At 35.2% G+C, this 14085-nt stretch overlaps 1 protein-coding gene across 9 annotated transcripts in view; it reads left to right on the forward strand.

Annotated features, from left to right (window-relative positions):
* The window catches only part of WDR41 (WD repeat domain 41), a 55052-nt gene that overhangs the window by 17528 nt on the left and 23439 nt on the right, over positions 1 to 14085 (forward strand). For all 9 annotated transcript variants that reach the window (XR_012071371.1, XR_004188381.2, XR_012071370.1 and 6 more), the window contains exons 5-8: positions 641 to 703; positions 5435 to 5546; positions 8553 to 8615; positions 12814 to 12924. Coding sequence is in view for 2 of the 9 variants with exons in the window: in XM_015245648.3 (XP_015101134.1) it covers positions 641 to 703; positions 5435 to 5546; positions 8553 to 8615; positions 12814 to 12924 (349 nt within the window). In the remaining 7 variants the exon portion in view is untranslated. The remainder of the gene's footprint in view (positions 1 to 640; positions 704 to 5434; positions 5547 to 8552; positions 8616 to 12813; positions 12925 to 14085) is intronic.

Here is a 14085-nt window from a genome sequence, read left to right on the forward strand (position 1 = left end):
ATATACATATATTATATATACTTTATATATATTTGTATGTAAATGTGTTCTCAGATATGATAGAAAATGTATATTTTACCATAGGAAATGGTATGAAGAATTTGAAAATCATTATGCTCCTTAAGTCAAGCTAACATTGGACATTTAATGAGGAGTCTTCTAATTTATGTGTACAGGTAATAGGAATACACTGTTACTGTCTTCTTTCAATTAAGATAACAGTAGTAAACCATGCCAGTCACGTTAAGGAAGCTTTCAGTAAATGTTAATTAATGGATGTGATAGTTTTTAGTATAAATACTTTATGTTCAATGTTTATTAGATGATAGTAGACTGTTTGGGAGAATAAACCTTAAATTTTATATAGTTGCAATATTTAATGCCTGTAAAGATTCAGTATTCAGACCATTCATTTTGTTAGTATTTTCAAATAGTTAGATAGTAAAATTTAGAATGTTAAGCCTAGTATGCTAAGTTGATGAATTGATTTTTATAGTAGTATAAACATGGAATACTTTTTGCTTTATTTAGAGATTTTCTACATAAATGTGTGATGTTTGTGATTTATTTATTAGAAAAATTTTCTCATAATTAAGGTTTTAAAATTCTGCTTAGAAATTATTTCTTAACATAAATTTAGGTATGGGATTGTGATACTGGCAGACAAGTTCAGAAAGTATCATGCTTCCAGTCTACTGTAAAGGTAAAGTCTTAAGTAGATACTTAATGTTAATAATCTTTTTGTTTCAGAGAAAAAATTTTTTTAATTGAAGTACAGTCAATTGCAATGTGTCAGTTTCTAGTGTACAGCATAATGTCCCAGTCATGCATATACATACGTATACTCGTTTTCATATTTTGAAAATTGTTTAATAATTCAGATGAAATTACTTCTTCCACACATACCTACAGTTATGTGATTCTTCTAAGACTAGATTTTGGGGAGTATATATATTAAATGCTAGAATGTTTGAATTTTAAATTAGAGCAAGGGGTGAATTGCTATAGTAAGATAAGGAAAAGATAGTACATAGTATGTTTTTAGTAGATAATTCTAGGAAGACACACTACTTTCAAAGTGACTATAGCAGTAGCTGGTCTTTTTTTTTTTTTTTTTTTTAACTTTGAACTAAAAACATGGAGTTATTTGTCCCTCAGCCTCTATCTTCTGTAAGATCATAAGGATAAGACATGGCAATTAGTTCCAAAACAACATCTTTTATGGCTAATTGGCTGCTACTATTAGGTTCATTCATTTTACAAACAGATACTAATTGAGGATTATTACTTGATAGGAACTCTGTTACATGTTGGAGAACAAACTTGGATAAGACTTGGCTACTTTGTTTCCTATAGAAGAAATTACCTTAATTGTTTTCAGAAAATACCCCTGGTTTTCAATAATGTCAGCAATTTGGGGGTGGGATACTACTAAAGTAGAATAGTGTTTCCTCATTTCCTTTGAAGATTGCTGATCTCTGTATGGGAGCTAACACTTTTTTTTTTTAATGTGAAAAGAATTGCTGTGTGCCAGTGGACAAAGTATTTTATTTTTTTTTCCTGAAAGGCAGCATCTCTGGTAGCCATCTCATGCTACTCTGCTGTTCTAACTATCAATTTAGTAAAGTTTCAGGGAAGAAAATGCCATTTACTATATACTTGTTTCCAATTTCACAATGAGTGTCTTTGAAGAAGTCATTAAAGTATTGACTTGATCAAGATCTGTATGCTTTATGTGCTTTAAAAAGATGCCCTTGTTTAAATTCCTTAAAAAATACCCTTGTTATCTGACTGAGGTCATTAGGTTTCAAATGAAAATACTTGAATTGAAGGAATTGAGAGGGAGAAAAAATTTAGTGTATCTGGGAAAAATTCCTTTGGTGAGCTGTTTCATGAACTGGTCAATAAAAAATATCTTTTTCCAGTATGGTGAAAGTACTTAAAGGGGTTTTACCATACTGTTAATCAGCTAGATAGTTGTATTTATTCATGCCATGAACCTGTATCACATAAAAAAAATTATTAAATATAGCATTTCACTGAGTTTAGTTGAATGGTTCAATAATTTATCAAAGAAATTCAGATCCTTAATAAATATAAGGAATACTATTATTTATTTTTTGAACTAGTGAAATTTTTATAAGGGATAGTGTTAGCAAGGACATGGTGAAATTGGCAAGTTTATTGCCATTGAGATTATAGTTAATATGATCTTCCTGGAAGGCAGTTGGCATTATGAATGAATCTTTAAAAATGATTATATGAATTGACCCAGTGATTCTACTTCTAGAAAACTCTTTAAAGGAAATAATCAAAAATTTGGGCAGAGATTTATGGACAGAAATGTATATTACAAACATGTTTTATAAATGGTTGATTGGTAGTATCCTTTATGTCTTATAGTTAAATTATGGTAGATATATATGCTGAAAATGGTTTCAGAAGAATACACAGAATTTGGAAAATGCTAATGATAAAATGTTAATTAGCAAAGGCAGTATATTATCCTCAGTAAAATATTATCAAACCAAATTTAGCAACATCTCCAAGTGAGATTTATCTCAGGAATATGAGTTCAACATATGAAAAATAATACCATAGTAAGAATAAAGTGCAGAACACATGTGATCATTTTATTAGATGCAGAGAAAGCATTTGACAGACTCCCAACACTCATGATAAAAATACTCAACAAACTAGCAATAGATGAGAACTTCTTCAGCATAATAAAGGGCATTTTTATTAGGAAACCCCAGACGTAACATGTTACTAGTGAAAGACTGACTGAATACATTCCCCCTGAGTTCAGGAACAAGACAAAGATGTGTGCTCTTGGCATTTCTCTTCAACATTGTACTAAAGGTTCTGACCCAGGACAGTTAGATAATAAAATGAAGTCAAAAGCATCCGTTTTAGAAAGGAAGAAATAAAACTGTCTTTATTCACAAGTGACATGTTTTTCTATATGGAAAATCCTAAATCCATAACAAAACTATTAGTACTAATCAATGGACTTAGCAAGATTTCAGGATACAATCTCAATGCACCAAAATTACTGTATTTCTGTAAACTAGCAATGAACATTCAAAAATGTAATTAAGAAAGCAATTTATTTGCAGTAGCATCCAAAAGAATAAACTACTTAGAAGTAAATTTAAGGAAGAGATATGAGACTTGTATGCCAAAAACTACAAAACATTGTTGAAAGAAACTATAAAGAAAATCTAAATAAATGGAAGGAAATTCATGGATCAAATTTAATATTGTTAAGATTGCAGCACTACCCAAAATGATTAACAGTTAAACATAATCTCTGCCAAAATCCCAGCAGGCTTTTTTCCCCTCAGAAATTGACAAGCTGATTCCAAAATTCATAGAGAAGGACAGGGGACCCCAGAATAGCAAAAACAGTTTTGAAAAGAAAGAACAAAGTTGCATGATTCAAACTTCCAAATTTCAAAATTTGCTACAAAGCTGTAGTAATTAAGACAGTGTGGTACTGGCATAAGGACAGATACACAGGTCAATGGAATAGAATTGAGTCCAAAAATAAAACCTCACGTATACAGTCAATTGATTTTCGACAAGGGTGCCAGGACCCATCAATAAGAGAAAGAATAGTCTCTTCAACAAGTAATACTGGATTAACTAGTTATCTACATATAAAATAATGAAATTGGAGCCCATATCCAAAAATTAATTCAAAATGGATCAAAGACCAAAATCTAGGAGCTGAAACTGTAAAACTCTTAGAAGGGATATAGGAGTAAATCCTTGTGTTCTTGGGGTATGTAGCTTAGATATTACACCAAAGCATAGCAACAAAAGAAAAAAATGATAAATTGGACTTCATCAAAATGAAAAGCTTTTATGCTTCAAAGGATACCATCAAGAAAGTAAAAAGACAACCCATAGAATGGAAGAAAATATTTGCAAATCATATATTTGATAAGAAGCTTGTACATTGATTATATAAAAAGAGCTCTTAGAATTTATCAATAAAAAGATAATTAAAAGTAGACAAAGAATTTGAATTTGAAAGACATTTCTTTAAAGAATATGAGCAAATGGCCACTAAGCTCATGAAAAGAAGCTCAGTATCGTTAGTCATGAGAGAAATACAATTCAAAACTATAATGTAATATTACTTCACATATACTAGGTGGCTAATATCTAAAAAAGAGATAATAACAAGAGTTGATAAAGATGTGGAGAAATTAGAACTTTCTTACATTGCTGATGGGGTTATAAAATGGTACAGCCACCTTGGAAAGTAGTTTGATAGTTCATCAGATTGTTAAACAGAGTTATCACTTGACCCAGCAATCTCCTGTGTATGCCCAAGAGAAATAAAAATGTATGTCCGCGCAGAAACATCTACATGAGTGTTCATAGCAGTATTACTCATAATAGCCCAAAAGTGGAAACAGCCTAAATGTCAGTGAACCAACGAATGAACAGAATGTTGTATAACCATACACTGGAATATTTTTTGGCAATAAAAAGGAATATAGTACTGACATTAAAAAAAACCAGAGATTAGACACACTAGGATCTCTTAAAATATAAACTGCACTGATATTTTCAACCCTTTTTTTTCCCCCAGCAGTTTTAAAAGCAACCCCACCCTCAGCCCAGGAAAACTTCCAGAACCTTTTTTTTTTTTAATTCTTTTCTCTTGCCCTTGTGCTCACTCAGAGTTGATAGGTGGGGAGAATACTGTTAAAGGACTTCTGTCAACCTTGAAACAATTAATTTCCTGAGTTACGAATTAAGGAGATATTAATTTGTGAAAGATATAGAAAAAAATAAGGTCATATTTTCAGTTTTAAAAGTTTATTTTAAGCTTGTGTATCAGTTACCTGTTACTGAGTTTAAAAGTTTATTTTAAGCTTGTGTATCAGTTACCTGTTACTGAGTAACAAATTACCTCATAACTTACTTGTTTAAAACAGTATTATCTCAGTTGTTTGCAGTCAGGAATAGAAAGCAATTTAGCTGATGGTTCTGGCTCAGTGTCTCATGAGGTTGCTGGCACCTGACGGTTTGGCTGGAGTTGGAGGTGTTAGGGGCTCACATGCTTGGCAAAATTAGTGCTGGTTATTGTCCAGAGGCCTCACTTCCTTGCCATGTCGATCTTTCTCCATAAGGCTGCTTGTATGTCTTCCTCACCATGGAGTGAGTGATTCAAGAGAGAGCAAGGAGGAAGCCACCATGTCTTTTACAACTTAGTCTTTTAAGTCACACACCATCCCTTCTGCCCCATTCTATTCATTAGAAGTTGGTCACTTAGTAGAGCTGACATTCAAGGGGAAGAGAATTAAGCTCCACCTCTTGAAGCGAAAGAATATTAAGGAACTTGTGGACATATTTAAAAACCACCAATGAATGCTTGAATTTCTAAACTTACAAATATTTTACATGAATTTTGCAGTGTTTAGCTGTTCTTCGGAGACTAGATGTTTGGCTCTCTGGTGGGAATGACCTGTGTATGTGGAACCGAAAATTAGATCTCCTGTGTAAGACCAGTCACCTTTCTGATACAGGTAAAAAATCAAGGTAATTGTGAACCATGACAGACTCTAAAAAGACACAATGAATCTTCAAAGAGACTTTCCATAAATACAAAGATAATATAGGTGATTTTTCTTTTCAGTTCTGAGTATAAGATGTAGCCATATTTCTCCAATTCAGGTTAAGGGCTGTGCAAAATGTATTTCTATCTCAAACTGGAAGGAAATATCCCTTCTTTTGCCTTACCCTTTGCTTCTAACAGAATTTCTCAAAAGTGATCAAGAAAAACCTTTTCATACACGCTCTCGGGCTGTGCCCTAAACTGAGTTTGATGAGCATCCTGACACCTGGAAGCAGACCTTTATGACAATAGCATTTTCTTCTTTATTTGTGGGGTCATAGGACTTTGAGTAGATTCCTAAGGATGACCTTATTTTACAGTTGGTTTTAGTAAAAAGTTCATTAATGTGCAAACTTACTAACAAAATTCTATTTTCTCAGAATCCTGTTGACATACATTTTTGGTTTTAACAGAATAAAAATCAGTTTTGACATATTGATATCAAGGATCTTTAAAAAATTAAAATTTATTCAGAGAAAAAAGTTTAAGTATAAATGAGTAAATTTAAATGACAGTAACCTTGAAGTTTTGTGATACACTACTATTTTTGTTTCTAAAAGTAATGAAATGAACCCTTGCACATCCTAGAAAGAATACAGCCATACCTTGTTTTATTGTGCTTTGCTTTATTGGCCTTTGCAGATACTGCATTTTTTTTTTTTTTTTTACAAATTGAATGTTTGTGGCAACCCTGTGTCAAGCAAGTCTGTCAGCACCATTCCTTCAACAGCATTTGTTCACTTCATGTTTGTCACATTTTGGTAATTCTTGAAATATTTCAAACCCGCCACCAGCAGAAAGATTACGACTGACTGACGGTTCAGATGATGATTAGTATTTTTTTAGCAGTATTTTTAAATTAAGGTATGTACATTATCTTTTTAGACATACTGTTACTGCACATTCAATAGGTGACAGTATAGTATAAATGTAACTTTTATATGCACTGGGAAACCAAAAAATTTCTGTGACTTGCTTTCTTGTGATAATTGCTTTATTTTGGTGGTCAGGAAGCAAACCCGAAATATCTCTGAGGTATGGCTGTGTCATTAAGCATATTGTTGACGTCTTAAAGGTAGCCGGAACCCTGTGAGTTGAATTTACACTTCATGACTGGAACTAGCTTATCTCCACTTTGGTATTATAAAATATCAGAAAAAAATATGATATATTAGCAAAATTAAATCCGTACCTTACTAGAATTTACAATTTAATCTCTCAGTTCAGCATTTGATCACTAGTAATCTTGTTTGACTCTAGAGTGTATTTTCATGTTTACTATTATCATGAGTTATATGTCTTTATTTACATGTTCTTTTCTATTTCTTATACTAGCCTGTGGTTATCTGTGAGGTTTTGTTCCATGAATTGTCAGTAACTGTTGTGAAATACTGAAATCAGAGCTAAAAAGAACTTTTTGTATGTTAATGGAAATAACTACCTATTGTGGCAGTCTGTCTGCCTTTACGAAGTTATCTTTGCGTACTGTACATTAAGTAGTCACAGTGTGGCTCTGTTTATCAGTGTCTCAAGAGAGCAGAAACCTCTGAGAAAATCTGTCGGAAAGCTTTGAAAAGCCTTAGATTTCCGTTGTGAGCTTTTTATGATTTGGATTTTCCAGATTACAGGATGCCAGGTGGTTAGTAGTACTATTAGACCCTTATCTTAGGAAACTCCTTTCAATAAGGCTTGCTTGATTTAAGGGCTGGTAGGGCTTTGGGGGCAGTTATTATGTATTTGGAAATAAGCAAAGATAATCTTAGTCAGTATGATGCAATGGAAAGAGCCTTGGACTAGAAGACAGGACATCCATGCCCTTTCCAGCAGTATGTTGTGATTCTCTGCATTAAGTTGCTAATTCTGGATTACTGAGTTTCTAGTATTTTCATTTTACAAATAATTTGACAAACTTTTTTTTTTAACAAGCTGTTTTCTGCATCTGGAATTCCCTTGCTACCCTTTCCCCCACTCTCCTATCTCTTCCACTTCTTTATCTTGCTCCTCCCTTTTATCCTCCTCCACCATCATCTCCTCCTCCTGAACATGGGAAAATACAAAACATTACTGTTAAAACAACCCTATGTGGAGAAAAGATTTTGGCCAGAAATACTCCCTAAGTGGGTAGGTAGGAAAAACACATGAATAGAATATTTTCCAAATTTGCATGTATGTTACAAATTACATGTATATTTATAAATTACATGTATTTTATAATGGAAAAGTTAACTTTAATAAACTAGTTTTTTGCCCACATATGTGGGGGGTTTGAATATAATACATGAATTTTTAAATTCTTGCTTAAAAAAAGTAGTAATATATCTTATAGAAGTTATGGTTACCCTAAAATCATTTCATGATTCAGCTATAAAAAGATACTTAGAACTGTATAGTTAATAAGTGAAATGTGATGGAATGTTGAATTTGGTTATTCCAGTAATACAACGAATTTTGTAAATGTACTGATTAATTATGCATTATATTAATATGCTATTTGAAGGCGACTTTCTTAGCTGTTGACTGTTGGCTAACTCATTTACTGCCAGGGTGCCCACCCAGTTTTCTTAAGTTTACGTTGAGGAAAATGCTAATTTTACATCTCATTTGAGCTAGCCATCTTGTAAATGGTGATGGTGATTATCTTAAGGAGTCCCTGGTGAATAAGTTCACCATAGTAAAAATATTCAAAGAGCATATCCAATCCTTAATAAATCAGTAATGTCTTCCAAAGGTCTCACCTACTTTTCACAGAATCATTTTCCATATGTAAGCAAGCAAGGAAGTGTGATATAGAAAATTGTGTGTGCTTTAGTTCCCACCCCCTTTATGGGAAATGACTGACATAAATCTGAGAATGTTTTTATTTTTGATGTAATCCAGGAAGAAAATAATCTGACCTTTGTTTTATGTGTTTTTGAAGGGATCAGTGCTTTGATTGAAATACCTAAGAACTGTGTTGTGGCAGCAGTTGGCAAAGAACTGAGTGAGTATGACTCCTTTTTTCTTTTATTTCTTTTGTTTTAAAATTTTAAACTAGACTTGTATACACGTTTTGGAAAGACTGATCAGTTTTTTATTTAAGGGACATCTGCCCCTGCCCCAGTCTTGGCCTCCTAGGATTGTTGAAGTGATATGGAGCCTGAGACATTTTCAAGATGTTAGGTCAGTTTTTGTACCATGCTTGGACTGGCACAGCCAAATGGGCAAGGTGACCCCACTGCTCAGATGCGGGAGAAGGCCACTTACATTCCACAGTCCTCTCTGTTGCTGATCCACACTCATACACTTACTTAGCAAAAATTTTAGCCACATGAAACAACTGTCCACATTCTAGAAACGAGAAGCTTGAGTTCAGAGTGTTGGAGGAGGATTAGTTTGGGATTTCACCAAGGCAGGAGCTGTGGAATGTTTGCCTTAGGAAGCCAGAACAGGACGCCCATTTTCTTGCAGGGAGTTTACACCGTTTCCCTCGGAGCAGTGGGACAGCAGAAGGAGGAGGTAGCAAGAGGAATTTTGCAAATGTATTAATTGATTATAAACGTGCTGTTTGAAGGCCACTTTCTTAGCTGTTGTCTGTTGGCTGACATTTACCACCAGGAGCCCTCAGTGAAAAAGCCTTTTGTGCTCATTGCCTTGTAGGTGAAATTTGGGTACTGAGAAGAGAGAGAGTAGACATACTTCTTAAAAGCTACTTTTTTCTTGAAGAATTTTTCTAATGTAGCCCAGAGGGCATTTAATATTACTTGTGCTTCTTATAGAGCCAGTCTGAGATTTGCTGTGACCATCAGTTGGCATGTTTGCAAATACCATTGAGACATGAGCTAATTGTTCACCATTTATCAGCTGCTGTCTGCAGGCTCCGCTGCTTTGCAGCCAAGTTCCTCTTTCTTCAGTTAACCTTTACATGTGTAATCATGTCTGAGAAGTAATTTTCTAGACCCAGTGCTTATCCTTTATTTTCAGAAAGTAGCTTCTAAAAATATATTTTTGTGTTTATTTTTTCTTTTCCCTTCCTTGCAGAAATTTAATTTTCCCACATTTCTTACCAAGCTGGAAAGATGCCTAGTTTTTCCCTGCCTTTTTCCTCTTGTAGCTGATCACTCACTTGTGTTTTGCTGGTTTTACTCTAACTCAGTGGTTTTCAAACTTAAGGGTGCATGAGAGTGACCTGAAGGGCTTGTTGAAAACACAAATTACTGGGCCTTACTCCCAGAGTTTCTAATTCACTAGGTCTGGAGTGGGGCCTGAGCGTCTGCGTTTCTAGCAGTTCCCTGATGGTGCTGTGGTTGCTGGTCTGGGACCATACGCTAAGGACTGCTGCTCTAAATATTTTGATCCACTTCTTTCCATCTCACTACTGTTGCTCTGTTCAGACTCTCATCTCCTCTTTTGCCTGGCCCGAGGCAACAGTCTTCTGACTTACCTTCCTTCCTCTACTTTAGTGCTTCTCAAATGCTTTCTCCTCTAGTTTAGTGCTTCCCAGGTACATTCTGTAGTAGATGCTAGAGGGATCTATCTAAAATGCAGTCTTCAGAGCTGCAGCGGCAGCCTGCCTACATCAGTCACTTCCGGACTCTCAAATTCCTGACTAGTACAAAAGGTACAGTCTTGCAGAGATCAACACAGAGTTGCCAATTTTTATTTTGTTTCATGAAAACATTAAAAACCAAAAACCAGAAACCAAACTGCCATTTACTACCCTCATTTTGTAAAAATAACTTTTTAACAACAAAATAAGAAGAACATGATCTCAGAAAAAGAGTAAGTCTTTAAATTGAATACACTTAGTTTTATTAAAAAACTTATGTGGCCCTTATTTTTTCTCATTTTTGCCCCAGATGAGAGAAATCCTTGCCCTAGGGACCAATGTAAGGACACCAATAGCCTGCAAGATGAAGTCCGACTCTTCATCATATCAAATCATGCCCTCCACTGTCTCCCTCCTGCCTCCTTTGAGTCCTGCATCACTTTCTTCTTAACTCTGAACTGCCTGGGATTCTCCCGCCTGAGGTGTCTCTCACCTCTGTGCCTTCATTTCTGCTGTTACCCTGTATTGGACGTGCTCTCCTACTCATTGTCTACTTACTCTTTAAGAGCTCAGCTCCAGTATCTCTTTTTTCAAGGATGAAGACTTGGTTACCTAATACCTCCCCTCCCAGAGGTTTTACCTGTTTTTTCATAATCTCATATTAATCATTTCACTTATTTCTTTAGAAATTTCTTTTGCTTTTTGTTCTCTCCGTGCCCCCACCCTTTCAGAATGGCAGCTCCTTTGTGATTGGAACTTTCTCCTAACAGATAAGAGATTTTTACTGAATGAATGAATGAATTAGTGAATTCACTGAAATAGTAATAAAAGCAACACTAATACCTCAACAGAAGTTAGAATATCATCTAAAAAGGGGAAGAAATGAAAGTTCGTTTTGTTCAGAAAATAATTCATAAAAAATACAAATATTCTTAAAAAGTTTCTGCATTTTACTTAGTTTTATCATAAAATATGCCATTTTTCCCTATGAAAATAAATTTTATTCCTGTAAATGTACTATTTTTTTCTATTTCCAGGACCAAGCTTGTGTCCATGTCCTTGGTTTTAAATGTTTCATATCAATTTCTCTTTTTCTATCTGAGTGCTCCTTTCAACAAAGTATAATTTCTGTGTGCACCAGCTGTAGTGACTTTGAGGCTTTATTAGGTAAGCAAGCTCTCGGCTCTGAGTACTCATCCTGGTTCAGAAAGCCTGGATTTTTTTTTATCAACCTTTTTTTAAAATTGGTTATTGCCGCTCTTTTATCTTCTGATCTAATTCATATTTGTTTTATTTCCTTGAAGTTATTACACATGCAGTCGTGAATACTTGTCTCTAGAGGCTGTGTTCATGGACTCACCGAACAGTTTCATATTATCTTTTAGTACTTCGTAGTTTAGTTAGTATTTCAGGTTTGTCTCTGAAGTTTAATTAAACAATACATTGCTTGTTATTCTGCAGTCCCAATCTCAGCATCATTTGGTAGTATTCCGACCGAAGTGGAGTTTTCACTCCGCTTTGCTAAGTATCTGGAAGAATTCCCTTTGTATTGACTGAAAGACCGTCTTTTTTTGACAGCCACAGTTTCAGTGTGAATGGCTGTCAGGATTAAATAACCTTGCCAGAGATTTGTCAGCTGGTAAAATATTGTCCAGAGACAGACAAAGAAATGGGGTGTGACCTGTTTTCCAGAGAGGAATGTGAGAAAGAAGAGAGACTTTAGTAATTAGCCATCACTTGGAAAGAATATAGCCTCTGAGACCTTCCCACTTGTCAGATGCTAGTTTTCCTAAGCTGTGAGCATCCACAACACTTGGTACAGAAGCTATTATAGCACTTAATACATTGATTAGTACATGGTTTATAAGTCCCACTCTAGACTGTGAGTATTTCAGGGAAGTAACTGAAACTTATTTACATATGATATCTAAGATCCTGGAACATGGTAGTAAATGTTTGGTAAATGTTTATTTATGGAGTCACTCTGGTTGATTTTAGGTTTTCTATAGTGATTAAAGATAGAATTTATACTAGCTTAAATAAAACTTAAAGTCAGACAGTGAATAAAGCAATACATTGAGCATCTGTTGTAGTCCAGAAGAACTGTATGGCACTCACAAATTAGAAGGCATATTCTTTCAGAGGATTTGTAATTTATTAGTGTATGCCTAGGTGTCAAGAAAAGTAAAATAAATAAATAAATAAAAGCAGCTGCTGACGTCTTCACTGATTTGAAGTTAAACACAGATCTGTAGCTGGTTTTGTAGCAGTGCTCGCTGGCCTGGCATAAGTAGAGAAAGCTAATGGTGGAGATGACTTAGGGATGTCCACCAGTCCCTGGCTAAGGAGAGAGTAAGGTGGGATAGCTGCTCATGCACTAAGGGTCTAGAGAGGAAGGGAGCTTCATGATTGGTTGTGGGTTTACAAGAGTTTTCATAAAGGAACAGAGAAATCCTTGGGATTTTAGTAGATCATTTCATACGTCTCAAGCATTTGAAAGAAATATTTTAAAGTAGTGTGAAGAAGGCTGTCTTTGGAGATGGGTTTTTCAATATTTTAGGTATTTATCACTTAGTGAAATGGTGGCTTTTCGAGCAGAAATAAAACTTCATTTTTGATTGTTTTAGTAAATTATATCTGTCTTTTCATTTAGTAATTTTCAGGTTGGTAGCACCCACCGAGGGATCACTAGGATGGGATATTCTTGAAGTTAAGCGCCTCCTTGATCACCAGGATAATATTCTTTCACTGGTTAATGTCAACGGTAAGCTTATTGTTTACTTATTTATATATTATGTGAAATTTTGTACGTGTTAAGGTACCTGTTCTAAACTTCAGTCTTGTTTTGTTCCAGATTCTAGAGTTACCATCATGAAAATAATGCTATTGATTAGTAGGTGTTGGCAGTCTCTTAACGCTGAGGTTTAAGCTAGTGGAACTAATCAAGTTTCATAGATTGGTAGGTCTAAGATTTAGGCACAAGGGGCAGAATAGAGTTGGGCAGAGAAAAGGGAGGATGGAGGAGAGAGCGTACTGATCTCAGGTGCTAGCCTTAGGATGAGTGTCATAGGCTATCAGTACTAATGCTCAGTGGCATTTTGGCATTTTTGGCAAATGATTCTGGCTAGTTTCTCTTTTGAAGACCACACAGTACAATATTATATAGCAGGTTATATAAACACTTAAAGTAGAATGAACTGGATTCAAGCCAGTTGTAATCGTGATTGAATACACAGGGAATAAAACCAAAGTAAAAGTCTGCAGAAAATGGGTCATATCAGCCCTTTCTCACAGTTGTGTGTTTTGATTTGCCAGACTTTCTATTTGGCTTTATAATGACTTGAATGAGTATCTTCTGTGAGCTCAATCTGACATCATAAGACGGGGTAGGATCAAAACCCCACAAATCCTCGGATTTAGCTGGTTCACTTTCAAATAAAGTGACACCTTATATCATCAGCACTCTCCTGGGTGATCTGTGTTCTGAGGTCAGATGGGAGGGCTCCTGGGTGGCTTCAGTTGGATAGTCTGGAGGAGACTATAAGAGGGTGCTGTAAGGATGCCATGAACATGAAATAGTAGGCATACTGGACTGTACCCCCTGACCTGAGATCTGGGTTGGCGCTTTTTGAGCAATACTTTGTATGAATGAGGCAGAAAAAAAGGGGCACAGACAATGCCAAGTGTAGTCTCCATTTGTTTGCCATTCAGTCACATTTTCAGATACATCAGTGAAAATACCCCTCCTAGCTCCGAAATCTTCCCCTCTATTAGCCATCTGCTTGTACAACCCAGCTGCAAGTCTTTCTGAGGTCTAGATTGTCTGTGGTGATAGAAATAACTACGTTGGGAGCACCTTTTTATTTTACTCTGAGAGCTCTTTTCCTCTAGCCAAGAATGGCAGCACAAAAGGCAAGTTCTCATT

This window comes from Vicugna pacos, chromosome 3 (genome assembly GCF_048564905.1).
Source record: "Vicugna pacos chromosome 3, VicPac4, whole genome shotgun sequence".
Lineage (NCBI taxonomy): Eukaryota > Metazoa > Chordata > Mammalia > Artiodactyla > Camelidae > Vicugna > Vicugna pacos.